We start from the raw sequence: 26,632 nt of genomic DNA, 5'->3' as shown, positions 1-26,632 counted from the left end.
CACTGTGTGAAATGTTAGGGGTTGACAATTTTTAAATGACTACCCCTTCCTCTGTCTCCTATACATACAACATATGTAAGGTCCCTCAGTAAAGTATTGAATGTCAAGTGCAGATTAAACTGCAAAGACCAGGGAGCTTTTCTAAAGCCTCATAAAGAAGAGCAGTGATTGGTAGATGGGTATCAATAAACCATCTAATGTTGAGTACATCTTTAACCATGGTCAAGTTAATAAATATGCTGTGGATGATAAACCACCCAGACACATCAAAGATAGTCGTCCTTCTGAACTGAGCTGCAGGACAGGAAGGACACTGCTTAGGGATGTCACCATGAGGCCATTGTTGATTTAGAAAAACCTACAGAGTAAAATGGCTGTGATGGGAGAACTGAGGATGGATCAACAACATTGTAGTGACTCTTCAATAATGACCTAATTGACAGCGTGAAAAGAAGAATCCAAATATAAAGAATAACAATTATTCCAAAACATGCAAAAAGGCACTAAAGCCATACTGCAAAGAAAAAATTCAACAGAAAAGGAATACACTTTTCTGCCTAAATGCAAAGCCTTATGTTTGGGGCAATCCAACAACACATCACTGGGTAACTGCCTCCTTATATTCAAGCATGGTGGCTGGATCATGGTATTCTTGACATCGGCAAAGACTTTTTCAGGATGAAAAGAAATAGGATGGAACTAAGCACAGGCAAAATCCTAAAGGAAAACCTGATTCAGTCTGCTTTACACCAGACACTGGGGGAGGAATTCACCTTCCAGCAGGACAATAACCTACAACACAAAGCCAGATCTACGCTGGAGTATTTAGTTCAATCTGCTTGAACACATTGGGCAAGATTTGAAAATCACTGTCTAGCCATGATAATAATAAGAGAGAATAAATTGCACAATCCAGGTGTGCAAAGCTCTGATGAGACTTACCCAATAAGATTCATAGCTGTAATTGCGGCCAAAGGTGTTTCAAACATCTATTGACTCATTTATGTTTTATTTTTCATTCATCTTAAAAATGTTATCTTTTCTCTTCCACTTTGACAGCAGGGTAGCCTAGTGGTTAGAGCGTCGGACTAGTAACCGGAAGGTTGTGAGTTCAAACCCCCGAGCTGACAAGGTACAAATCTGTCGTTCTGCCCCTGAACAGGCAGTTAACCCACTGTTCCCAGGCCGTCATTGAAAATAAGAATTTGTTCTTAACTGACTTGCCTGGTTAAATAAAGGTAAAATAAAAATAAAAATAAAAAATTAGAGTAGTTTGTGTAGATCGTTGACAAAAAAAAAGACAATTAAATCCATTTTAATCCCACTTTATAACACAAAATGTCAAGAAATCCAAGGGGGGTATAGACTCTTTATTGCCTCTGTATGTAGTGTACCTAAATGTATTTTTGGTGGTAATGTAAGTCGACTCAAATTTAGCTTGTGTTAGTTTAGTAGATATAGAAGAGAAACATTAGAATATCAGATGGTTAAAATACAAAATATTCTATTGAAACGTTAAAAAGAATAACAAAAAAAGATGAAAATCATGTTCTTGTCATTTAGAAACTGTGGAAATACTACATTTTTTAAAAGTAACGTTATACCGTACTAAACAAAAACAAAAGGACAACGGCTTCATCTGAGACCCCCTTATTATTTGTTGTTTACAAAACAAGGTAAATGTAATTTATATTGGAACTTACATAATAATTCCCTGCCACACACGCACACAAACAGCATTATCAGTCAGAAATCATGCTTTGACTAGAAATGGTGGTGAGGGCGCATTACTACAGTGAATCACACGCATCCCTCATAGTAATCTTTTGGTTAGACAGTCTTTCTACACACTATTCTCATGACTTTTACAATGCTAAAAACGTGTTCTTCTAACATGCTAAAAACTAAATTATATAGAAATGAATATAAAATAAGAAACACACATTTCTCCCCCAAAAAATCTAAACAATCATGGAGAGAAAATAGTCATCATTTGGAAATGGGAATAATTGAAACCATTTGTGATATATTAACACTCTTAACATGTATTGCAGTCTATCAATAATGCATCAAATATGTGTATGCTTTTATTTGATCATTCTAATATTTTGATGGTCCACATTGTGATAGTTTCTGAGACCAAAGTGATACACTTTAATTTTGGGGTTCAAATAATTAAAATCTATACCTTGCAAGCGCAATCTACAACTGATGATCCCATGAGCTTGTCATCAAATCCATGCAAGATGGGCAACAATTGGTTTACTGTGCAAGTCAACGCAACTCCTTTATTGAGTTACAATTGTCATACCTTAACATTCATAATCTTTTAACAAGTCGAGACTGAACACTGTAGCATTTCAGATGGTAGCATTTTTTCCCCATTGGTTGAACGAAATTTCAACTTAAATAAAGTTTACCGCAAATCTAAGTTTGTCAGATAATTCCATGCAACAAAAAAGTGGTGTCAGGTTGAGGTGAATCCATATTCAACAGCAACTGCTGTGTAGATCAGCCTATAAGCATGAGGAGATATCTGCAGGTCTGAATCCTAAATGAATGGAAAAGATAGGCACTATATGACTAAATTAATTAGATGTGTGCCACCAATGGAAGGCAGGAATATGATACTTCTGACTGATTGAAAGGTGCAAAACAATTCAAACTGACCTGGCACGGCCTGCATCACATGCTCTGGTAGCCTACAACCATACCAGTGAAGTTGAAAATGCTTCAAACATATTGTGAAATTGCTAGACATAGGGGGAAATCAGATAACAGAGGAACCTCTGGTATATCTCATTCTGAATGCATCACAGTGGAACGGACATGTTGAAAATGTCTATTGAAAGAGTTAAATACTTTACTGACACATTTATGAGTAAAAGGATAGGATAGTAAACATAGACATGCACAATGTCATTAAGTGAGTAGCCAAGACCATATTGTAGATGCACATCAATGATGCAGAGCGGATGTCACATACAATAGTGTTTTATAATTGTCCTTGTTGATAAAACTCTTCCTTGCTTTAGTCTGATTATAACATGTGGTTCTTACCACAGCAGATATAGTATGGGCATAGGCATGCTTGTTGACTGGGTTGTCACACTTGTCGGTAAGTTTGGAGGTTCCTTTCAAACAACCACAGGTATTTATAATCTAAATAATGACAACAAAATAATTAAGTAAAAATCATGAGAGGAATCCCTAAACTCCTACATCCTGGATTCAGGTAAAAAGTAGAGACATGTTGCTATAAAAAAAAAAACAGTAAATAAAACAAAATAACAAAAGATGAGCTTTTATCAGTTCTTCAGTCCAGGGTTGGGCCCAATTCAGAATTTTGGAATTGACTCCCATTCAACTCATGAGTTGACATTTTAATTGAATTTAGCCACACTCCACAGGATGTAGAATTAGAGTTTGAGTGACAGGAAGTATAATTTAATTCAGTACAATTCAAATAAATTCAACTCAGTCATAGAACATGAGTTTCATTGAAGTCACACTTCCAGATACACTACCGTTCAAAAGTTTGTGGTCACTTAGAAATGTCCTTGCTTTTTAAAGAAAAGCACATTTTTTGTCCATTAAAATAACATCAAATTGATCAGAAATACAATGTCAACATTGTTAATGTTGTAAATGACTATTGTAGCTGAAAACTGCTGATTTTTAATGGAATGTCTAAATAGGCGTACAGAGGCTCATTATCAGCAACCATCACTCGTGTTCCAATGGCACGTTGTGTTAGCTAATCCAAGTTTATCATTTTAAAAGGCTACTTGATCATTAGAAAACCCTTTTGCAATTATGTTAGCACAGCTGAAAACTGTTGTTCTAATTAAAGAAGCGATACAACTGGCCTTCTTTAGACTAGTTGAGTATCTGGAGAATCAGGATTTGTGGGTTTGATTACAGGCTCAAAAGGGCCAGAAACAAAGACCTTTCTTCTGAAACTCGTCAGTCTATTCTTGTTCTGGGAAATGAAGGTTACTCCATGCAAGAAATTGCCAATAAACTGAAGATCTCATACAACGCTGTATACTCCCCTCACAGACCAGAGAAAACTGTCTCTAACCAGAATAGAAAGAGGAGTGGGAGGCCCCAGTGCACAACTGAGCAAGAGGACAAGTACATTAGAGTGTCTAGTTTGAGAAACAAACACCTCACAAGTCCTCAACTGGCAGCTTCATTAAATAGTACCCGCAAATGACCAGTCTCAACGTCAACAGTGAAGAGGCGACTCCGGGATGATGGCCTTCTAGGCAGAGTTCCTCTGTCCAGTGCCTGTTCTTTTGCCGGTCTTAATCTTTTCTTTTTATTGGCCAGTCTGAGATATGCATTTTTCTTTGCAACTCTGCCTTTTGAATTTCTTTGAATTTCACTTAATTCAAATGTATTTCCTGTAATTCAAATTGCAATTCTTATCCTGTTTGCTGCTTAAATTCAAATTCAATTCAAGAATAGAAATGTATAAAGTATTCTCAATTAAATTCTGAATTGAGCCCAACACTGATATACAGTCACCACCAAAATTGTTGACACCCTTAATAAAGATGAGCAAAAATGACAGTATCACATAAATAATACAAATACTGAACAATATTGTATGGCCTATTCGAAAAAATTTGAAAATTATATTTTATAATAATACAATTGCTCAGAGAAAAATATAATAATTTTGTTTAACAAGCTAAAAGAATATATATATTAAGATACGTAAAAATGATTGCCACCCATTTCCAATACATTGTGCACCCTTGCAAGGATAAGGGCACTTGTCCTTTTTCTATAAGGTTTTATGAGATTTGAGAACACATTGGGAAGGATCTTAGACCATTCCTCCACACAGAACCTTTCCAGATCCTTGAAATCCTTTGGTCTGTGCTGGGGTTCAAGTCCAGGGCCTGAGATGGCCGTTTCAAAATGTGGATTTTGTTATCAATTAACCATTTCTTTGTGGATTTGTTTTTTCTTTGTGGCCAAGTTTCAGCCTCCTGGCAGAGACAACAAGGGTTCTGGCTAAATGTCCTGGTACTTGGTAGAGTTCATGATGCCGTTGACCTTAACAAGGGCCTCAGGACGAGTGGAAGCGAAACAGCCATATTAAAAAAGATCTACCACCATATTTTACAGCAGGTAAACTAAAAAAAAATAAAAGTCTCTTTTTCAGGACACTGTCTTTCAAAGATAATTCGTAAAAATCCAAATAACTTCACAGATCTTCCTTGTAAAGGGTTTAAACACTGTTTCCCATGCTTGTTCAATGAACCATAAACAATTCATGAACATGCACCTGCGAAACGGTCGGTAAGACACTAACAGCTTACAGACGGTAAGAAATTAAGGTCACAGTTATGAAAACTTAGGACACTAAAGAGGCCTTTCTACTAACTCTGAAAAACACACAAAAAAAAGATGCCCAGGGTCCCTGCTCATCTGCGTGAACGAACCTTAGGCATGCTGCATGGAGGCATGAGGACTGTAGATGTGGCCAGGGCAATAAATTGCAATGTCCGTACTGTGATACGCCTAAGACAGCGCTACAGGGAGACAGGACGGACAGCTGATCATCCTCGCAGTGGCAGACCATGTGCAACAACACCTGCACAGGATCGGCACATCCGAACATCACACCTGCGGGACAGGTACAGGATGGCAACAACTGCCCGAGTTACACCAGGAACGCACAATCCCTCCATCAGTGCTCAGACTGTCCGCAATAGGATAAGAGAGGCTGGACTGAGGGCTTGTAGGCAGGTCCTCACCAGACATCCCTGACAACAACGTTGCCTATGGGCACAAACCGTTGCTGGACCAGATAGGACTGGCAAAAAATTATCTTCACTGACAAGTCGCGGTTTTGTCTCACCAGGGGTGAAGGTCGGATTTACATTTATCGTCAAAGGAATGAGCGTTACATCGAGGCCTGTACTCTGGAACAGGATCGATTTGGAGGTGGAGGTTCCGTCATGGTCTGGGGCGGTGTCACAGCATCATCGGACTGAGCTTGTTGTCATTGCAGGCAATCTCAACACTGTGCGTTACAGGGAAGACATCCTCCTCCCTCCTGCAGACTCATCGTGACATAACAAATTCTTATTTACAATGACGGCCTACCTCGGCCCAAACCATAACCCGGATGATGCTGGGCCAATTGTTCCACCCTATGGGACTGCCAATCACAGCCGGTTGTGATACAGCTTAGACTCAAACCAGGGTCTGTAGTGATGCCTCTAGCCCTGAGCTGCAATGCCTTAGACCGCTGCGCAACTCGGGGGCCCGGTGATGGATGACAAATGGATTTTACATGTGTGTTATCTCATTTTTACACAGGAAGCCATGGAAGGCCACAATATAGTTCCTTAAACTGAGACTCACATTAAAAAGTAAAATAAGAATCTTTGGGGGTGCCAATAGTTGACACCTATAGTTTTTAGATTTGTTTTGTTTTACTTGTTAAACCAAATCTACTTCTCTGAGCGATTGTATTAGTATAAAATAAAAATAAAAATTGCATACAATATAGTTCAGAATTTGTATTCTTTATTTTATACATTCTTTTTTGCTCATCTTTATCAAGGGTGCCAATAATCTGAGGCTACTGTATCCCTGGTATCTATGAATTCTACACCACCATTCTGTTTCATTAAGAGGAGCATCCCTTTTCCTCAGAACATTGACTAATCATTTAGTGGTCTAACACAAACATTGCTGTCATTCTACAACTAACTCACTCTGGAACCAGCTCCTTATTCTGGAATCAGCCCATCACTATGGAACTAACCTATCATTCTGGATCTAGACCATCATTCTAGCATTTTCCACAGTACCTGGAATCAACTCACCTGACTAGTTAGCACAGTGCCATTTTCTATAAGTTTAAACATCATCTGTTCGACGAGTCAGCCCTGAGCAAAAACCTTTATTCCAGTTCACATGCTGTAATTAAAAGAGTTGACTAGCTGGCTGTGTATGGACAGTTATTGCCACATTTTTGTAATCTCCTTCCTGTATGGGTAAAGTGACTGTCCTTCCACACTCACACCCCATTAGCAAAGGGAACGTTGGCTTCCTGATTGATACTCTCCTTGACGTCTAGGGGGAGTGAGTCAAAGAGGTGGTCCTCCACCACCAGGCAGTTCCTGCGGAGGAGATGACACTGGCCAAGCTGGGCTGGCAGGCGGTCCAGACAGTTTCCCTTAAGCTCCAGGTTTGTTAGCTGCACCAGATTGCTTATCTTCTCTGGAAGGACAGAGATACAGTTGTGTCCCAGACATAGTGTCTTCAATTTGGTGCACTTGAACAGCTGCTTGGGTACCACCTCCACCTTGTTTCCTGTAATGGCAAAGTGCTGGAGGTTCTGCATGAAGCCGATCTCCAGAGGGATCACCACTATGGAGTTGTGGCTAACGTCCAGATACCTCAGCTTCAGCAGGTTAAACAAAGGTACGGGCAGAGATTCAAGTTTGTTGTGCGAAAGGTAGAGGGACTCAAGGTTTTTGATGTGGCTTATGGACAATGGAATGGTGATGATTTTATTGTGCCACAGTTTAAGGCAGATCAGCCTATTGAGGTGCTGGAAGCTGATGACCTCCTCAATGGTGCGAATGTTGTTGGATTTCAGGTCCAGCTCTTGCAGGTTGGTCAAACTGAAAATAGCATGGGGAATCCTCTCCAGTTCACAATTGTGAAGCTCCAGTTCAGCTAGGTTCATCATTTTTTTCAAACTGTTCAGTACCAGGAGTTTAGTACCGTCATTATGTACAACCAGCTTGATCAGGTGTGGAGAGAGATCTGTTATGTTGGTTGGGACCTTCGTCAAGTTGCTTTTTAGATGCAGAATCTTCAGATGTCTCAGGTCTCTGAGAGATTCTAAACCAATCATCTTGTTGTTTTCAGAATTCAGATTCCCGACCAAGTATAGCTCCCTCAGACTTTTCAACAGGTACACCCAGGTGGGGATCTCAGCTACGTCTGTAAACTTGACATGAAGGCACCGGAGGTGGTCACGAAGGAAACTGAACGCGGTCTGCTCAACTTTGGCAGGGCAGTGATAAAAGTGAAGCTCCTGAAGGTTGATCATCTGGGAGATTTTGGCTGTTATCCTGGCCTCTGGGATCAGCTCCAGCTTTAGGATCTCCAAATCCGTCAGATCGAAGACAGCATCTGGCAGACCTGACAGCATGAAGAGATGGAGCTCCAGTTTGTCCTGAGCGTTGCGGGTTACATGCTGTCTCAGTTTCTCAAAGGTCCACTCGTGATTCAAGCTGATCTCTCGCAGTTTATTCTCGCTGACTTCAGAGAGGAAGACGCCAAAACGCTTCGAGTACAGCTGGTCATACTGATCGACCATGTGCAAGAGAAACGCAAAGTCGTTCTTCACGTCAGGAATGTCACTGAAACTACTCTCCTCTCTGACTTTCTCGAAAGAGTACTCCTTGAGAGGTCGTCGAAACAGCCAGAAGAGAGTGTATATACAGATTAGACCATATATACAGACGAGGGAAATATAGCTGACAAGCAGCTTCCTTAACATGAATGCCATGTTATGTGTGCATTGGAATTTAGAGTATCCGGTTAAATGTTTTATGTCAGGCTCACACACATGGTCAAAGTCAATTGAAGCAACAAATGTCATTGTGTAACACAAGATCAAAATGAACTTCACGGTTTTGATCACAGTTTGAGCAACATAGAGCTTGTAGATCAAATCACTGTCTTCCACGTGGGCACGGAACTTCCTAACCTTTTCAAACAAGGCCTTGGCCTGCTCTCCATCTTTCTTGTCCAGTATGGTCATGCATGGCACTTCAATAACAGGCTTATCAGCAGTAAACTTGACCCCAGATTTAGCCAGCATCGGGGTGGACTGGTTAGGACTTCCCTCTTCACTGCTGGTTGAGAAATGTTTTGGTAGGGAATGGGCACCAGTGAGCCTTTGCTTATTCTCCTCCGAGTCCTCACATGCAGTCTCGGACAATGCCTTGGTCGTCCAAGGAGACTCAAAACACTTCCCCAGAATCCCCACAAAATGCTCTATTTTTGAACTAGTCTTTGGATATTTGAACCAAAAGTTACTGCTGACCATGAGGACGATGGTGTGTATGAGAGCAAGGTATGGGAAGTATTTTGAGTACCACGGCAGGGCAACGTGGTAGCACATCTGATTGACAAAAACATACTGCTGAAAGTCCAGGTTTGTCCTGACGCCTGTTGGCGGAGGCTGCTGTCCAACACCACCAAACTGTGTGAAGTGGATGACACTATCCGGTAGATCATTAATCATTAGGGGCGCTGCGGCTAGAGTCACCCTGCTTCCTCCGTTCCCTGACCCTGACCCAAACCCCTCCTCTGGCTGCGGTGTCGTGAAGGTGCTGGGGTCCTCTGGAGTTGGTTCCAGAACGGGAAGGCAAACCACCTGGTCTTTGGTTAATTGCATGGTTCCAGAAAATATGGCCAGCATCAGCATGACGACGCCCAGGTAGTCCATAAATACGTCCCACCATGGTTTCAGGATCCGATAGGTCGGCTGGATGTCATTCAGGGCGGCTACCTCTGTGAGAGTAAACATCACTGCAACAGAAAACAGACATATTAATTAAACAGTGAATTGAAGATGGGGGGAACAAACGGCACTGTCTACCCCAGTACCTTTGTTATTGTTTTTGCTTTGTGGACGAAAGGTTAGGTTCATCAAGCAGCGTGGTAAAAAAAAAACAGCAGGATTCCAGCACTCCACTTACCAAGACCATTGCCGAATAAGGCACACTGTCACCTGCTTTTATCGTAAGCCCTGAGGTGGTACCACCCAGCACATCAAGAAGGGAGTGTATTTCATACCGAACCTCTCCCTTGAGATGACTACATCATGATTTCAATGGTAGAGTTGAACTGCTAGAGGCAAAAAAAAGTTATATTTTGGTATTTTTCTAGTAAATCTATCACTTTGTGGTCAAAATGTACACCAGAATTTACATCTTTCACTATAACTAAGCCTTAAACATTTGATTTCAATGAGAAAAAATATTTTTAATTAAAGTTACTCTTAGAAGTTATGGCCCATGTTATACAAAGAAATTGGCATCGTAGGCAATGTAACCAATCACATCCCTCATTTCAGTTGTATTATAGCACATCCTACAAATGATCAGCAGAGGGCGACCATTTTGAATCCATTTCACATTCACTCAGTTGGTAATACTTACAAATTGGATCCTAACTCTAAAAGTAGCAGAGATCCCACTCTGGAACTTTAATATGATAATGATTTACTTTGTTTTACCTATTTTCTATTGATATTGTTTTGTATATACAGTGCCTTCGGAAAGTATTCAGACCCCTTGACTTTTTCCACATTTTGTTACATTACAGCCTTGTTCCAAAATGGATTAAATAAAAAGATCCTGAGCAATGTACACACAAAGCATAAACCGTTTATTAGACATTTATAGAAATATATAAAAAATAAAATCAGAAACACCTTATTTGCATAAATATTCAGACCCTTTGCTATGAGCCTCGAAATTGAACTCCGGTGCATCCTGTTTCCATTGATCATCCTTGAGATGTTTTCAAAACTTGATTGGAGTCCACCTGTGGTAAATTCTATTGATTTAACATTATTTGGAAAGGCACACACCTGTCTATATAAGGTCCCACAGTTCAAAAACCAAGCCATGAGGACAAAGGAATTGGCCGTAGAGCTCAAGAAACAGGATTGTGTCGGGGCACAGATCTGTGGAAGTGTACCAAAATAATTCTGACCATTGAAGGTCTGCAAGAACACAGTGGCATATATATTTCTTAAATGGAAGAAGTTTGGAACCACCAAGACTCTTCCTACAGCTGGCCGCCCGGCAATCGGGGGAGAAGGGCCTTGGTCAAGGACGTGACCAAGAGCTCCAGAGATCCTCTGTGGAGATGAGAGAACCTTCCAGAAGAACAACCATCTCTGCAGCACTCCACCAATCAGGCCTTTAAGGTAGAGTGACCAGATGGAAGCCACTCTTCAGTGAAAGTCACGACAGCCAACTTGGAGTTTGTCAAAAGCAACCTAAACAATCTCAGACCATTTGAAACAAGATTCTCTAGTCTGATGAAACCAAGATTGAACTCTTTGGCCTGAATGCCAAGAGTCACGTCTGGAGGAATCCTGGCACCATCCCTACGGTGAAGCATGGTGGTGGCAGCAGCATCATGTTGTGGGGATGTTTTTCAGCAGCAGGGACTGGGTGACTAGCCAGGATCGAGGCAAAGATGAACGGAGCAAAGTACAAAGAGATCCTTGATGAAAACCTGCTCCAGATCGCTCAGGACCTCAGATTGGGTATGAAGGTTCATCTTCCAACAGGACAACACAGGAGTGGCTTCAGGACAAGTCTCTGAATGTCCTTGAGTGGGCCAGACAGAGCCCGGCCTTGAACCCAAATGAACATCTCTGGAGAGACCTGAAAATAGCTGTGCAGCAACGCTCCCCATCCAACCTGACAGAGCTTGAGAGGATCTGCAGAGAATGGGAGAAACTCCACAAATACAGATGAGCCAACTTTTAGCATCATACGCAAGAAGACTCGAGGATGTAATCGCTGCCAAATGTGCTTCAACAAAGTACTGAGTAAAGGGTCAGAATACTTGAATAAAAAAATGAAATATCATTTTTAAATTAGCAAAAATGTCTAAAAACCAGTTTTTGCTTTGTCATTATGGTGTAGTGTGTAGATTGATGAGGGAAAATAATAATTTAAACAATAAAGCTGTAACCTAACAAAATGTGGAAAAAGTCAAAGGGTCTGAATACTTTCCGAAGGCCCTGTTCCATTAAAATTATGCTGATTCATGACTTAGACAGGTTGATAAAAACTGCCTGCCTGTCTCATCCCGACACGTTCATTACTATGTGACAGCTGTTGATTAAATTTGATAATTGAAACAATAAGGTTTATACAAATCTCCGCTGTTGAAAACTAAATGTTAGTCGAAAAGAAATGTGAGATAATGTCTAGATGCTTTTTAGAGTGGAGATTGAGTTCTTAAATTGCCTTGCTGGGCTGATGAGACAGTGGATTGCGCAGTCAGATGGACCAGAGTAAATAGGTATTTTTACATCATAAATTTAACTTGTGGAATAGACACCGGCTGGAATGAAGTTTTAACCAATCAGCATTCAGGAATAGACCCAACCGTTGTATAAAAAGGCAACTATTGCACAATCCAGGTGTGCAAAGCTCTTAGAGACTTACCCAAGAAGACTCACAGCTGTAATTGCTGTCAAAGGTAAATGTAAACTCAGCAAAAAAAGAAACACCTCTCACTGTCAACTGCGTTTATTTTCAGCAAACTTAACATGTGTAAATATTTTTATGAACATAACATTCAACAACTGAGACATAAACTGAACAAGTTCCACAGACATGTGACTAACAGAAATTGAATCATGTGTCCCTGAACAAGGGGGGGGGGGGGGGGGGGGTCAAAATCAAAAGCAACAGTCTTGTGTGGCCACCAGCTGCATTAAGTACTGCAGTGCATCTCCTCCTCAGGGACTGCACCAGATTTGCCAGTTATTGCTGTGAGATGTTACCCCACTCTTCCACCAAGGCACCTGCTAGTTCCCGGACATTTCTGGGGGGGAATGGCCCTAACCCTCATCCTCCGATTCAACAGGTCCCAGATGTGCTCAATGGGATTGAAATCCGGGCTATTCACTGGCCATGGTAGAACATTGACATTACTGTCTTGCAGGAAATCACGCACAGAACAAGCAGTATGGTTGGTGGCATTGTCATGCTGGAGGGTCATGTCAGGACGAGCCTACAGGAAGGGTACCACATGAGGGAGGAGGATGTCTTCCATGTAACGCACAGCGTTGAGATTGCCTGCAGTGACAACAAGCTCAGTCCGATGATGCTGTGACACACCACCTCAGACCATAACGGACCCTCCACCTCCAAATCGATCCCGCGCCAGAGTACAGGCCTCAGTGTAACACTCATTCCTTCGACGATAAACGTGAATCCGACCTTCACCCCTGGTGAGACAAAACCGCGACTCGTCAGTGAAGAGCACTTTTTGCCAGTCCTATCTGGTCCAGCGACGGTGGGTTTGTGCCCATAGGCGACGTTGTTGCCGGTGATGTCTGGTGAGGACCTGCCTTTACAACAGGCCTACAAGCCCTCAGTCCAGCCTCTCTCAGCCTATTGCGGACAGTCTGAGCACTAATTGAGGGATTGTGCATCCCTGGTGTAACTCGCGCAGTTGTTGTTGCCATCCTGTACCCGTTATGCAGGTGTGATGTTCGGATGTACCGATCCTGTGCAGGTGTTGTTACACATGGTCTGCCACTGCGAGGACGATCAGCTGTCCGTCCTGTCTACCTGTAGGGCTGTCTTAGGTGTCTCGCAGTATGGACATATGGCCACATCTGCAGTCCTCATGCCTCCTTGCAGCATGCCTAAGGTACGTTCACGCAGATGAGCAGGGACCCTGGGCATCTTTCTTTTGGTGTTTTTCCAGCACATTGTAACAACTTTTTACCATTTGTGGGTAGGCTATTTAGGAGACACCCTTTTCCATTAAAAGAAATGAATGAGCTAGAAGTGATATAAACGGTGACAAAGCATTGGAAAAGGACTTTAGGCACACTAGAGCTCTTTAGATCAAACCACCTCTGAGTGAATTTAAGTAAACGGCATTGAAATGTCAACATTTCTTATGGATAACCGTATCAAGCGAAGGGTTTTACTCATGCTCAGTTCTAGGGTCTGGAGCGCTGTGCAAGTGGAAATTTGAAATGGAAGTTAAGGAACTCCCTCGTGTGCTTCTCTTAAATGTGAAAAAGTCCCCAATTAAAATGTATTTAAAATGTGGAGAATGATCGGCTACATTTGATTTGTTGGCCATCAAAGGCTATTCATTTCTATGCCATTGTAAGCTACTGTTGCCTACCATATGATACAGTACAATAAATATGTTGAAATGTTGATATCGCTGGAGTCATTGCAAATCAATTTGTGCCACTCATGTTGCCTACCTGGAGCTGGCAAACAGATGTAATAAATAGCCTTTAACTCAGTTTTTAGTTGTAGTCTTGTGATATTATGTAATTGTTAATGGCCATGTTTAGTTAATTAAATTGGAAGTGATCAATTGTGATCATGGTCACAGCTCTATCGCAAATGTATCATTCTCCACATTTAATGTCAGTTTCATTGTGGACTTTTCCCTGAAATTAGATGTTGGCCTTTCAGGGGCTATAGCCTACCTGCATCTAGCTCAGCAAACCTTGGCAAAGTTGAATTGCAATTATAAACCCAGATTTTTGCCAATAGCCTATGCCTATTGTACTAACAATGACATTTCGTAAACAGGCCATTTATAACGGTTTGTAGTCTTAACATCTGCAGCACAATTGCCAGAAAATAGCCTAGCATTCGTTTTTTGAAGTTCGTCCAAGTGTTTCTTCTGTCCAACTTTCATCATTCAAACTCTCCTGTCTGAATTATCTATAGTTATGCACATGCACAAACAGGATTTATTTGCAATTATAAACTGGATGGTTTGATCCCTGAATGCTAATTGGTTGAAAGCCATGGTATATGGTAACATGGGAATGACAAAAAAAAAAAAAAAAACACTTTTACCATTTTAATTACACTGTTAACCAGTTTATAATAGCAATAAGGCTCCTCATGTTTTTGTGGTATATTGGCCATATACCACACCTCCTAGGGCCTTATTGTTTAATCATAGCAGTCAAAACAAGTTACATCGACATCCATTGATATTGATGGAAAATGATCTGGAGAGTTTAATAAATGGCAATTTATATTTTCTCTTGAAACATATTCTTAAACTTGCAAGAATTATTATTTTGATGGAAAACCTAATTTTTCTTCCTAGCCTTAATCGTTAAAAATGAAGTAGACATTCCTTAATTCGCTCGTTAAAGGTATGGAAAAAAGGTATACATGGATAAATGTTGCAACTCTCTGCGCTGAAAACATTTTTTGGGACTGGTTTTCAGAGGTCATTGGCTAGAGATTTTAGCTCGACCTGGCAACACTGCCCACAATCAAAATAAACCATGTTTGTGGTAGCTAGATGCCCTTGTAGGCTTCTGTATTCAAACTGATGGACCACATTCAAACGCTGTAGGCTCGTCAGAGATTAAAAATATACCTGGTTTACATTGTCATATCACAGTCAAGGCTAAAAACTGCGTAATCTACACATCAACTACGCTATAGTTTATATGGACCTTAAATTATGAACAGTTTCGGCTACTACTGTGTTCCAAAAATGATTAAGTATGACATAACACGCCATATGAAATTGCATAGGCTACCCACCACCTCCTAGATTGAACATAGGCTAGTGTCATATTAAAAAGATGAACACAGCGTGATAAAGAACTCCCTGTTTTATATAGGTCAAACTGGATATAGCTATCCCACAACATCATCGGCTGCGCACTGGCACAGGATGCACATGAATGGGCTCTAAATGTGACACAGCATTTCTGCTCGGGAAAAGTCTCAACTGGATCCTCGAGACGTCTAACGTCACCCAATTGACGTTGCAATTTAACACGGTAGGGGTTATGGTTAGGATATGAGTTCAGGCCTGGATTTAGTAGGCTATAAAAAAAAAAATATGTATAGGCTACAGTAGGCCTAGCCTACTCTTGATTTCTGGACAGCGTGTTAACGTTACATATTGAAATGTAACACGGCCTAGCCTTCTCTATAGCAGCCTTATTGTAGCCTCTTCCAGTACGAGTTTTCTTAATGAGTGGGTACACATTATTTTGTGACAACATATATACATATGGTGCCGCTATTTATACAGAAAAGCATTGCATAATATTCTTGGCGGCGGTTTCTGAGACGAGACAGGCTACGCATACGCACCTTCAATTAAATTTATGGGTCCCGTTGCCTCGATACTTCAGCCGAAAAATGATAATTATTGGTACGTCCCATGATTCGATAAGGTAAACAAAGACGAAATGCTTAACATCTAGTCAACCGTACTGCTGAACAGACACTAAGCTGATTAGAAAATTGCTTTGGCTCTGCTTCCTCCATAGCGACATGCTGCGGCCATGAAGGTTGGTTGCAGCATGGGACACAGAGTGCACAGGAAATAAATATTTAATGTATCCTAAGCTAGTCCAATAGCTTTACCGAACCATCTTTGGTATTACTGTATCAACCAATCATGTCTCAAAAACAAGACAAGTCTCAACTCTGCTGCCTGGTGTGAAGTGTAAACTAAAGCCTGTAGGGCACACACACACAATCTATACAATATCCTTATGCAAAACCACCCATTGACTGTAAACAAATTATAAAAGCTTGGTTGTATTACATTGTCATAACTAACATATCTATGAGAATTTTTTTTTTACAGAAAAGCTATTGCTGCATTATTTATGTTTTGGTTTGATAGGAGATTTTGTTAACTATTTATTTTAGTCCTATATAGGGAAAGTAGTTTACTCCACTGGATTATTTTGGTACACCACTCAAAATAAAAAAAAAGTGCATTTCTGGCACCCTCCACAGATCCAGCAGCCTAATCAGCTACGATCAGTCCATGACAAGCAGTGACATTTCAAAGCATTTTTTTCTTACATGTTTTTTTCTTACATTTTTTCTTTCATGTTATAATGAATGACGGTGACCTCTGAAACAGCTCTCTAAAAGTGGAAACAGAGAAATGGCATACAGCAGCTGTGCTTTACTTGCTGTGTAATCTCGTGTCCTCATGACAGACTAAACATTTGATTCCTGGAGCCAATACTGGCTGTATATTCTTAGGTACTGTCAGACATTGCACCATCAACACATCATGTTGGTGTCAATATTTAACTTGTCATTTTGAAAAAACATATTCAAAAGAGGGCTTTGAAATTATTAAAATATATGTTAGGGGACTGGAATTCTGTGCTTCTCAAAATTTGCAAGGGGTGGTTCTTAGGAAGACATTTCCATTTCTCATAAAATTGATAAAGTACATTAGCTATCTATTCTGTGGATGATGATCCTAAATACTGTGTCTATGTCCCATTCAGAATGTCATTGTGTTCTCTGTAAAATGCCCTTCATAGAACAAGCCCTGTATTTGTGGGCCAAACAAATGCTACATAACACAAATATAGCCATCGTCTTGGACTGGGCAGCTTGCCAGGAACATGGAACAGAGATGTTGGAGCACTTCTGTTGAATAAACAAAGGCCAAAGTTACAAATTATTTTATGTTGGATGATCATTAAAACTATTCAGTATAATGATGGTCCTATTTATTTCTGTTAGTTGCGGTAGCCATGTAGCCACTGCACCTCCGAACAGTTCTTTGTCTCCTCCATCATGCCCCTCTGACTTAAAATAGTCAGTCTTGTCAATGATATGTCTATGGTCTTGTCAGATGAGGCTGATCAAATAGCCCTAGATAGTGACTACACAGTAACACAGCGGTAGAAATAGAATCTAGTAATTCTATACTTATGACCACATCTCCTCCAGTGAATTACAGCCACATCTTTCACCTGCCCTAACTAAGGTCACCTTGACTTATCTCCAGTATCAGGCACAAGGGCACACCAACATGCCTATCACCAAGGAGAGGAGGCATGAGAGATTGGGAAGATCTCAATTGCATACTCCTCGTGTCCTCACTCTTCTCAAAACCATTGAAGGAGACCTCTGACTTTCTCATCCAATGAGTTTTGAGAAGGCAGCAAGGAGATAGGCTGTTTGGAGAATGCAATTGAGATCTTCCCATGGAGTGTGGGTGATATACAGGTACCTGCCAAAATAGTGGAAACACTTGATTAAATGAGGGATACATAGTATATTGAAAGCAAGTGCTTCCACACAAGTGTGGTTACTGAGTTAATTAAGCAATTTCCAATGTAAATCCCAACAAGTAGGCTACCATTGTCAGATCGTGCAATGCGTGTTCAAATGCATTTTTACCTGGACAAATGATTAGATCACCTGCAAAAAATATATACAGTACCAGTCATAAGTTTGGACACACCTACTCATTCAAGGGCTTTTCTTATTTTTTTTACTATTTTCTACATTGTAGAATATTGAAGACATCAAAACTTTAAAAAAAATAACACATGGAGCCATGTAGCAACCAAAACAGTATTAAATCAAAATACATTGTATATTTGAGATTCTTCAAAGTAGCCACCCTTTGCCTTGATGACAGCTTTGCACCCTCTTGGCATTCTCTCAACCAGCTTCACCTGGAATGCTTTTCCAACAGTCTTGAAGTAGTTCCCACATATGCTGAGCACTTGTTGGCTGCTTTTCCATCACTCGGTCCAACTCATTCCAATTAAGTTGAGGTCGGGTGATTGTGGAGGCAAGGCCATCTGATGCAGCACTCCATCACTCTCCTTCTTGGTCAAATAGCCCTTACACAGCCTGGAGGTGGGTTTTGGATCATTGTCCTGTTGAAAATTAAATGATAGTGGGACTAAGCAGCACAAACAAGATGGGATAGCATATCGCTGCAGAATGCTATTCTAGCCATGCTGGTTAAGTGTGCATTGAATTCTAAATAAATCAGTATCACCAGCAAAGCACCAACACACCATCACACCTCCTTCATGCTTCACGGTGGGAACCACACATGCGGAGAACATCCATTCACCTACTCCGTGTCTCACAAAGACACAGCGGTTGGAACCAAAAATCTCAAATTTGGACTCATCAGACCAAAGGACAGATTTCCACCGGTCTAATGTCCATTGCTCGTGTTTTTTGGCCCAAGCAAGTCTCTTCTTATCATTGGTGTCCTTTAGTGGTTACTTTGCAGCAATTCGACCATGAAGGCCTGATTCATGCAGTCTCCTTCGTACAGTTGATAGTGAGATGCGTCTGTTACTTGAACTCTGTGAAGCATGTATTTGGGCTGGTAACTAATGACCGTATCCTCTTGCAGCAGAGGTAACCCTAGGTCTTCCTTTCCTGTGGCGCTCCTCATGAGCCAGTTTTATCATAGCGCTTGATGGTTTTTGCGACTGCATTTGAAGAAACTTTCAAATTCTTGAAATGTTCCAGAGTGAATGACCTTCAGGTCTTAAAGTAATGATGGACTATCATTTCTCTTTGCTGATTTGAGCGGTTCTTGCCATAATATGGACTTGGTCTTTTACCAAATAGTGACATCTTCTTTATACCACCCCTACCTTTTCACAACACAACATTTGGCTCAAACACATTAAGGAAATAAATTCCACAAATTAACAAGGCACACATGTTAATTTAAATGCATTCCAGGTAACTTCCTCATGAATCTGGTTGAGAGAATGGTAAGAGTGTCCAAAGCTGTCATCAAGGCAAAGGGTGGCTCGTTGAAGAATCTCAAATATAAAATATATTTTGATTTAACACTTTTTTGGTTGCTACATGACTCCATGTATGGTATTTTTTTAGTTTTGATGTCTTCACTATTATTCTACAATGTAGAAAATAGTAAAAATTAATAAAAAAGTATAAATAAGTAAGTGTCCAAACTTTTGACTGGTACTGCATATTTTTAAGTCACTGCAAAAAGGAGAGTGGACCAGAATTTACGCACTCTCCCCACTTTTTGTTCCTGTAGTGAGGATTATTTAGTAACTTATCTGCATATGTATTTATTTTATTTATTTCACCAGGTAGGCTAGTTGAGAACAAGTTCTCATTTGCAACTGCGACCTGGCCAAGATAAAGCAAAGCAGTTTGACATGTACAACACAGTTACACATGGAATAAACAAACATACAATCAATAATACAGTTGAAAAATCTATATACAGCATGTGCAAATGAGGGAGGATAAGAGAGGTAAGGCAATACATAGGCCATGGTAGCAAAGTAATTACAATATAGCAATTAAACAATGGAATGGTAGGATGGGCAGAAGATGAATGTGCTAATTGAGATACTGGGGTGCAAAGGCGCAAGATAAATAAATAAATACACTATGGGGATGAGGAAGATTGGATGGGCTAATTACAGATGAGCTATGTACAGGTGCAGTGATCTGTGAGCTGCTCTGGACAGCTGGTGCTTAAAGCTAGTGAGGGAGGTAAGAGTCTCCAGCTTCAGAGATTTTGGCAGCAGAGAACTGGAAGGAGAGGCGGCCAAAAGAAGAATTGGCTTTGGGGGTGACCAGTGAGATATACCTGCTGGAGCGCTTGCTACGTGTGGGTGCTGCTATGGTGACCAATAAGCTGAGATAAGGTGGGGCTTTACCTAGCATAGACTTGTCGATGAGCTGGAGCCAGTGGGTTTGGCGACGAGTATGAAGCGAGGGCCAACCAACGAGATCATACAGGTCGCAGTGGTGGGTAGTTTATGGGGCTTTGGTGACAAAACGGATGGCACTGTAATAGACTGCCTCCAATTTGTTGAATAGAGTGTTGGAGGCTATTTTGTAAATGACATCGCCGAAGTCGAGGATTGGTCGGATGGTACGTTTTACGAGGGTATGTTTGGCAGCATGAGTGACGGATGCTTTGTTGCGAAATAGGAAACCGATTATAGATTTTATTTTGGATTGGAGATATTTAATGTGAGCCTGGAAGGAGAGCCTGGAAGGAGAGTTTACAGTCTAACCAGACACCTAGGTATTTGTAGTTGTCCACATATTCTAAGTCAGAACCGTCCAGAGTAGTGATGCTGGACGGGCGGCCAGGTGCGGGCATCGATCGGTTGAAGAGCAGTTTTACTTGCATTTAAGAGCAGTTGGAGGCCACGGAAGGAGAGTTGTATGGCATTGAAGCTCATCTGGAGGTTAGTTAACACAGTGTCCAAAGAAGGGCTAGAGGTATACAAAATGGTGTCGTCTGTGTAGAGATAGATCAAAGAATCACCAGCAGCGAGAGCGACATCATTGATGTACACAGAGAAGATAGTCAACCTGAGAATTGAACCCTGTAGCACCCCCATAGAGACTGCCAGAGGTCCGGACAACAGGCCCTCCGATTTGACAGAGTAAATTATCGGAGAAGTAGTTGGTGAACCAAGCGAGGCAATCATTTGAGAAACCAAGGCTGTTGAGTCTGCCAATAAGAATGTTGTGATTGACAGAGTCGAAAGCCTTAGGCAGGTCAATGAATACGGCTGCACAGTACTGTCTCTTATCGATGGCGGTTATGATATCGTTTAGGACCTTGAGCATGGCTGAGGTGCACCCATGACCAGCTCTACAACCAGATTGCATAGCGAAGAAGGTACGGTTAGATTCAAAATGGTCGGTAATCTGTTTGTTAACTTGGCTTTTAAAGACCTTAGAATGGCAGGGTAGAATAGATCTAAGTCTGTTGCAGTTTGGGCCTAGAGTGTCTCCCCCTTTGAAGAGGGGGATGACTGCGGCAGCTTTCCGAGCTAAAGGTTAGCTGACTGATAGCTGATAGCTAGTTAGCGAGCTTCAGTTTAGATTTTCCAGTTCGGAGGTAAATAGAAATACTTTAGAAAAAAAACTCATCCACACCACATTGGGTGAGGCAGGTTGCAGGAGAGTATTTTGAAGTTGAGGTTTAGGAAAAATATTAAAAAGAATGCTAAGAAAAATATATATACATGGGACGAGACAAGACGTCTGACTGCTACGCCATCTTGGATATAATCAATGCTTTGAGCTCAAAAAGCAATAGTAACCGTATGCAAATGTTTATTTGGCCAGTTACCTGTATATGGTTAGCATCCCAAATGGAACACTATTCCCTACATAGTGCTCTGGTCAAAAATAGTGCACTATGGGCCCAGGTAAAACTAGTGCACAATATAGGAAATTTGCGACACACAGTGGTTCATGACAGACAGCTCAATTCAAGGTGAGGAGAACGTATACCCTGACAGACAGGTTGCTGAGAAGTGAGAGACATTGACTGTACAGTATTAGCCTCTGTCACAAGCTTTAACCTCACAGCAAAGCTTGGGCATCCAAGGCTAGTAAAGCATAGACCAAAGTCTGCCCCGTTGATCTAAACAAGTAGGATAGACTATAGTTTCCATCTATCACTTGAACATGGCTTTATTCAAAGCACATCACTGCCACCTAGGGTGCAACTTTGATTCCACATACCATAACAGTTTATTTTATTTTCTCTGAGGTAAACAGAACTGCAACTGTACATGAAATGGGATGCAACACACTGTACAGGTATAGGATAAGACAGACTACAAAATGTCTCTTAAAGCAGCTGGTTGTTTTTATTCATCAAGAACCAAACACAGCAAATACGATCTGTTAAAAGAACTGTTAAAAAATAACTGTTAAAAAACAACAATATATATACCTTTTAATTATCTTTCCTCACCAGATGTGTTCATTTGGGGGGGGGGTACTATTTCGCATTAGACTATAAAGCCCTACATAAATGTAGATACGGTACTGTTTTTATACATTAAGATAGCAGCTGACCCTGGCACCTTTGCAGTGATCTACAGCTCTGATAGACATTGCAGTGTAAGGCGTGGACTTTTTTTTACCTCTCTGAGGACCAAAAAGTTTAAATCTGTCTATAAGGCATGTGCAAAGTGTTTTGTGGATTGTAATAAAGATACATTACTTACAACTTGGCTGGTATTTTTTTTAGCTTGTGTAAGCTGTTGACTAACTGAAACAAGCTAGCCTTCCTGATAAATATAGTATTGCCACAGGCTATTGACAGAACAGCTACAGCTGAGTGAGTCCACACTGTTCTATAAATAACTTTCAACATGATATATAGACTACCTGAGTAGAGAACAGTGGATCAGATTCAATATTTCTTTTTTAGTGTTTCTATAATGTAAAAAGGTAACAGTCATGGGTTGAAATGGTTAAACGTGACCTGATCAAATGTTGTTTGAGCTTAAAAGGAGCAATCTGCAGTTCAAACCAAGTGGCCAGCCGCCACTGATTTGGTAAACAGCAGAGGGATGGAGAATGCAAACACTCAAACTCAAGGACCGAGGATTAGCCCATTCAAATAAATAGTAAATGTTAAACATTATACTGTCTTTCACAAAGCTGTCTGCCACTTGAGGGGATTTTTGCCCAAATGCTCCGTCTAAACGCAAATACACCTCGCACACGATACCATTTTGAAAACATTTGTAAGTTAACGCTCATATAAGCGAGAAATTATTTTTCAAATACAAAAAAACAACACGTACTGTACGCAGTTCAGGAAAGCTGCACCCGGCTGTATTTTGAGAAACAGGAAATGTGGAATGGAATGGAAATGGAAATGAAAGCAAAAGGTGAGAGGATGTGTCGTACCCAAGGCGACATGTGAAAACAGCCAGGTGTAACTTTGCCAAACTGCTCACACTAAGATCTTTTGAGAATAGAATAGAGATGTAGGACTGGTGAATGGATAATGGTCAACTACTGTGGGGCTGTGGTGAAGGAGCAGACAGAGGCAGAGATAAAGTCTATGTGTATTCAGATGAAGATGGTACATGGCATGGAACAGGTTCAGATTAGTTGAATTACAGCACATGGTTGAGTTAGGTGAACAGTTGTTGCGCCAGTCTCAACAATTATTGGTACACTACATGACCAAAAGTGTGTGGACACCTGCTTGTCAAACAACTCGTTCCAAAATCATGCGCATTAATATGGAGTCGGTCCCACATTTGCTACAACAGCCTCCATTCTTCTGGGAATGCTTTCCACTAGATGTTGGAACATTGCTGAGGGGAATTGCTTCCATTCAGCCACAAGAGCATTAGTGAGGTCGGACACTGATGTTGGGCGATTAGGCCTGGCTCAGTCGGCGTTCCAATTCATCCCAAAGGTGTTCGATGGGGTTGAGGTCAGGGCTCTACGCAGGTCAGTCAAGTTCTTCCACACCGATCTCAACAAACCATTTCTGTAAGGACCTCACTCTGTGCACGGGCGCATTGTCATGTTTAAAGAGGAAAGGGCCTTCCCTAAACTGTTGCCACAAATGTAGAAGCACAGAATCCTCTAGAATGTCATTGTATGCTGTAGCGTTTAGATTTCCCTTCACTAGAACTAAGGGGCATAGTCCGGACCATTAAGAACATCGGAAGACAATTATTCCTCCTCCACCAAAAACTTTACAGTTGGCACTATGCGGAGCCGTTGCTGCTCCTAGACGTTTCCACTTCACAATAACAGCACTTACAATTGACCGGGGTAGCCCTAGCAGGGCAGAAATTTGACTGAATTGTTGGAATACTCTTCATTAAGGCCACCTGCCAATGTTGTTTGTCTATGGAGATTGCATGGCTGTGTGCTCAATTTTATACACCTGTCAGCAACAGATATGGTTGAAATAGCTGAATCCACTAATTTGAAGGGGTGTCCACATACATACAGTATATACATATAAAAGCTGTGTATGTATGCATACAGTTTATCTACAAAGGAGACAAATGTACAAATAAGAACAGGTAATAATGTGCATAACTCATTGATGTAATTTGTATGAATTTCAAATGACAATATACAAATGCAATGTAAATTAGTAAAGCTTGTACATAAATATAGCAGCAATTCAACAAATCGAATGGAAAAGAGGGTGCAATAGCATGTGGCACAGAAGGCCAAAGCTAGAGCAGGCTAGGCTAGCAGGGGCTACATAGCATAGCACAGCACATGGCAGGCAAACAATATAAAAATAAAATTAAAAATGAAATGAAAAGTATTCAAGCAGCAATGCAATAGCCATAAAAAGCAGGCCTTAATTAGCATAACATAAGCAAAATGCAGAAAAGGTGCAACGAGTGATTAACATAATATGTCAACTAGCAACTACATATATCTGTTTTCTTCTGTTACGTTTGTGCTATCCTTCCATTCCTTGCCACGCCATGTCATGCCAAACATTGTGTGGCATATGACAGAGAATAAGGAGTCAAATATTAGCCTGGGTACAAGTACACCTTGCCTGTGACTAACCCTATTGTTAAGAACCATTTAATTACAACACAATGCCATGTTCCCTTCTGTCATGAAGTAAGACTTCGACATAATACTAAAAACATTCACCCATGATTATCACATCTGCCCCCTATAAACAAACTTAGGGTACAGTGCTTAGATTTTGATCGCGATGTGTAATACAGTAAAATCGACCATTTTGGTTGACTAGGATTGCCAGACAAACTGGCTTTTTATTTTTAAACAGTGAAGTAAGTTGGCTTGTCCGAGCCAGAATAACCCATTGGCTCCTGTCCTATCACTTTTTTATATAGTTTAATGCAGCTTGAAGTATACCCCCTGGGCGGGACGCTAGTCTATCGCAGGGCCTTTTGCACAGATACTGTAAGACATTTCACTCAGTCTTCATTTTGTCTCGGATTTCCGATGGCAAGGTTTCAAACAGAGCGTCTTCCACCATTAGGCCACCGCGCTTCAATGCCCGGCAGAACCCAAGCTCTGGAGGCAGGAGTTCAAAATGGTTGCCCTTCAGTTCCAGGTGTGTCAATAGAACCAGGTATGAGATCTTTGGTGAGAGCAATGACAGCGTATTCTTGCCCAGCTTGAGGGTTGTGAGCTTCTTGCAAAAGAACAGCTCGTCTGGGAGGTTCTCAATCTTGTTGCATGTGACAGAGAAGTACTGAAGACTCTGTAGGACACCAATCTCCGGCGGAATAAACCGGATGTCGTTGTTGGACAGGTCCAGGTAACGAAGCTTGTTGCATAAGAACAGGTGCGAGGGCAAGATCTCGATCTTGTTGTGACTGAAGTAGAGGCGCTCTAAGCTGCCCAGCTTCTTGATGTGTTCTGGGATGTAGCAGATACTGTTGTGCCAGAGTTTCAAGCACGTCAGCTTGCGGAGGTGCTGGCAGCTGACTATCTCCTCGATGGAGTGCAGGTTGTTTTCTTTCAGGTCCAACTCCTGTGGAGTTAGAACATTTTGTTTTAAGTATAACGCCACAATATTACAGGAATTGGCATATTTGAGGTCAAGAAAACCACCCAGAACAGGGGTCGCTGGAATTTCACCATTGAAGCCCTTTTCTCCACTAGGAGCTGACAGGAAGAACTCCTTACATATTTAAAAACCACATTGTAGACCACTCAGATAGCAGGCAGTCAAAGTAATGCATATCATACCTGTAGGTTCGTGAGGCTGAAGACAGCATGTGGGATGCGTTCCAGGTCACAGTGCACCAGCTCCAGTTCAGTCAGGTTCGCCATCTTCTTCAGATTGTTGAGCATCACCAGCTTAGTGCCGTCGTTGTAGACATAAAGCCTCTGCAGGTGGCTGGACACGTCCACAATGGACTGGGGGATCTTTGTAAAGTTACTTTTGAGTGACAGGGTCTTCAGATTCTTCAGCTCCCTCAGGGACTCCAGAACCACATTTTTAGAAGCGTCAGGACTCAGTGAGCCAATGAGGTAGAGCTCCTCTAGATTCCGCAGGTGGTACAGCCAATGAGGCAGCTCTCTGCTGTCATCAAACTTCACCCTGAGCACCTTAGATAAACAAAAATATAAAATGCAACAATTTAAAATATTTTACTTAGTTACAGTTCATAGAAGGAAATCAGTCAATTTAAATAAATTGGCGCTAATTTATGGATTTCACGACTGGGCAAGGGCCAGCCATGAGTGGGCCTGGGAGGTCAATTTACTTTGTCTCCACCCACTGG

At 41.2% G+C, this 26,632-nt stretch overlaps 2 protein-coding genes across 5 annotated transcripts in view; both read right to left on the bottom strand.

Annotated features, from left to right (window-relative positions):
* Positions 1–1,354: 1,354 nt before the first annotated feature.
* Positions 1,355–16,154, bottom strand: LOC139406727 (volume-regulated anion channel subunit LRRC8D-like). 2 transcript variants are annotated; one of them, XM_071149696.1, is made up of 2 exons: positions 15,918–16,154; positions 1,355–9,582 (listed from the first exon to the last, which is right to left on the bottom strand). In XM_071149696.1, exon 2 carries the CDS (start codon positions 9,578–9,580, stop codon positions 7,049–7,051), a length of 2,532 nt encoding a protein of 843 aa, XP_071005797.1. In that variant the 5' UTR covers positions 9,581–9,582; positions 15,918–16,154; the 3' UTR covers positions 1,355–7,048. The 2 variants fall into 2 exon arrangements, with proteins under 2 accessions (XP_071005797.1, XP_071005798.1); XM_071149697.1 differs by lacking the exon at positions 15,918–16,154 and adding an exon at positions 9,753–9,905.
* Positions 16,155–22,785: 6,631 nt separating this feature from the next.
* LOC139406726 (volume-regulated anion channel subunit LRRC8C-like) overlaps positions 22,786–26,632 on the bottom strand; it is a 33,321-nt gene continuing 29,474 nt past the window's right edge. For all 3 annotated transcript variants that reach the window (XM_071149694.1, XM_071149692.1, XM_071149695.1), the window contains 2 exons: positions 26,094–26,456; positions 22,786–25,875 (listed from right to left, as the gene is read on the bottom strand). In XM_071149694.1, coding sequence (XP_071005795.1) covers positions 25,309–25,875; positions 26,094–26,456 — 930 coding nt within the window. In that variant the 3' untranslated portion in view covers positions 22,786–25,308. The remainder of the gene's footprint in view (positions 25,876–26,093; positions 26,457–26,632) is intronic.

This window comes from Oncorhynchus clarkii, chromosome 4 (assembly GCF_045791955.1).
Source record: "Oncorhynchus clarkii lewisi isolate Uvic-CL-2024 chromosome 4, UVic_Ocla_1.0, whole genome shotgun sequence".
NCBI classification, from domain to species: Eukaryota; Metazoa; Chordata; class Actinopteri; order Salmoniformes; family Salmonidae; genus Oncorhynchus; species Oncorhynchus clarkii.
This window is presented reverse-complemented; position numbering and strand designations above follow the sequence as displayed.

Excerpts from the sequence above, each read along its gene's own strand:
- LOC139406727 (XM_071149696.1), bottom strand. The coding sequence starts at position 9,580 with ATGTTTACTCTCACAGAGGTAGCCGCCCTGAATGACATCCAGCCGACC.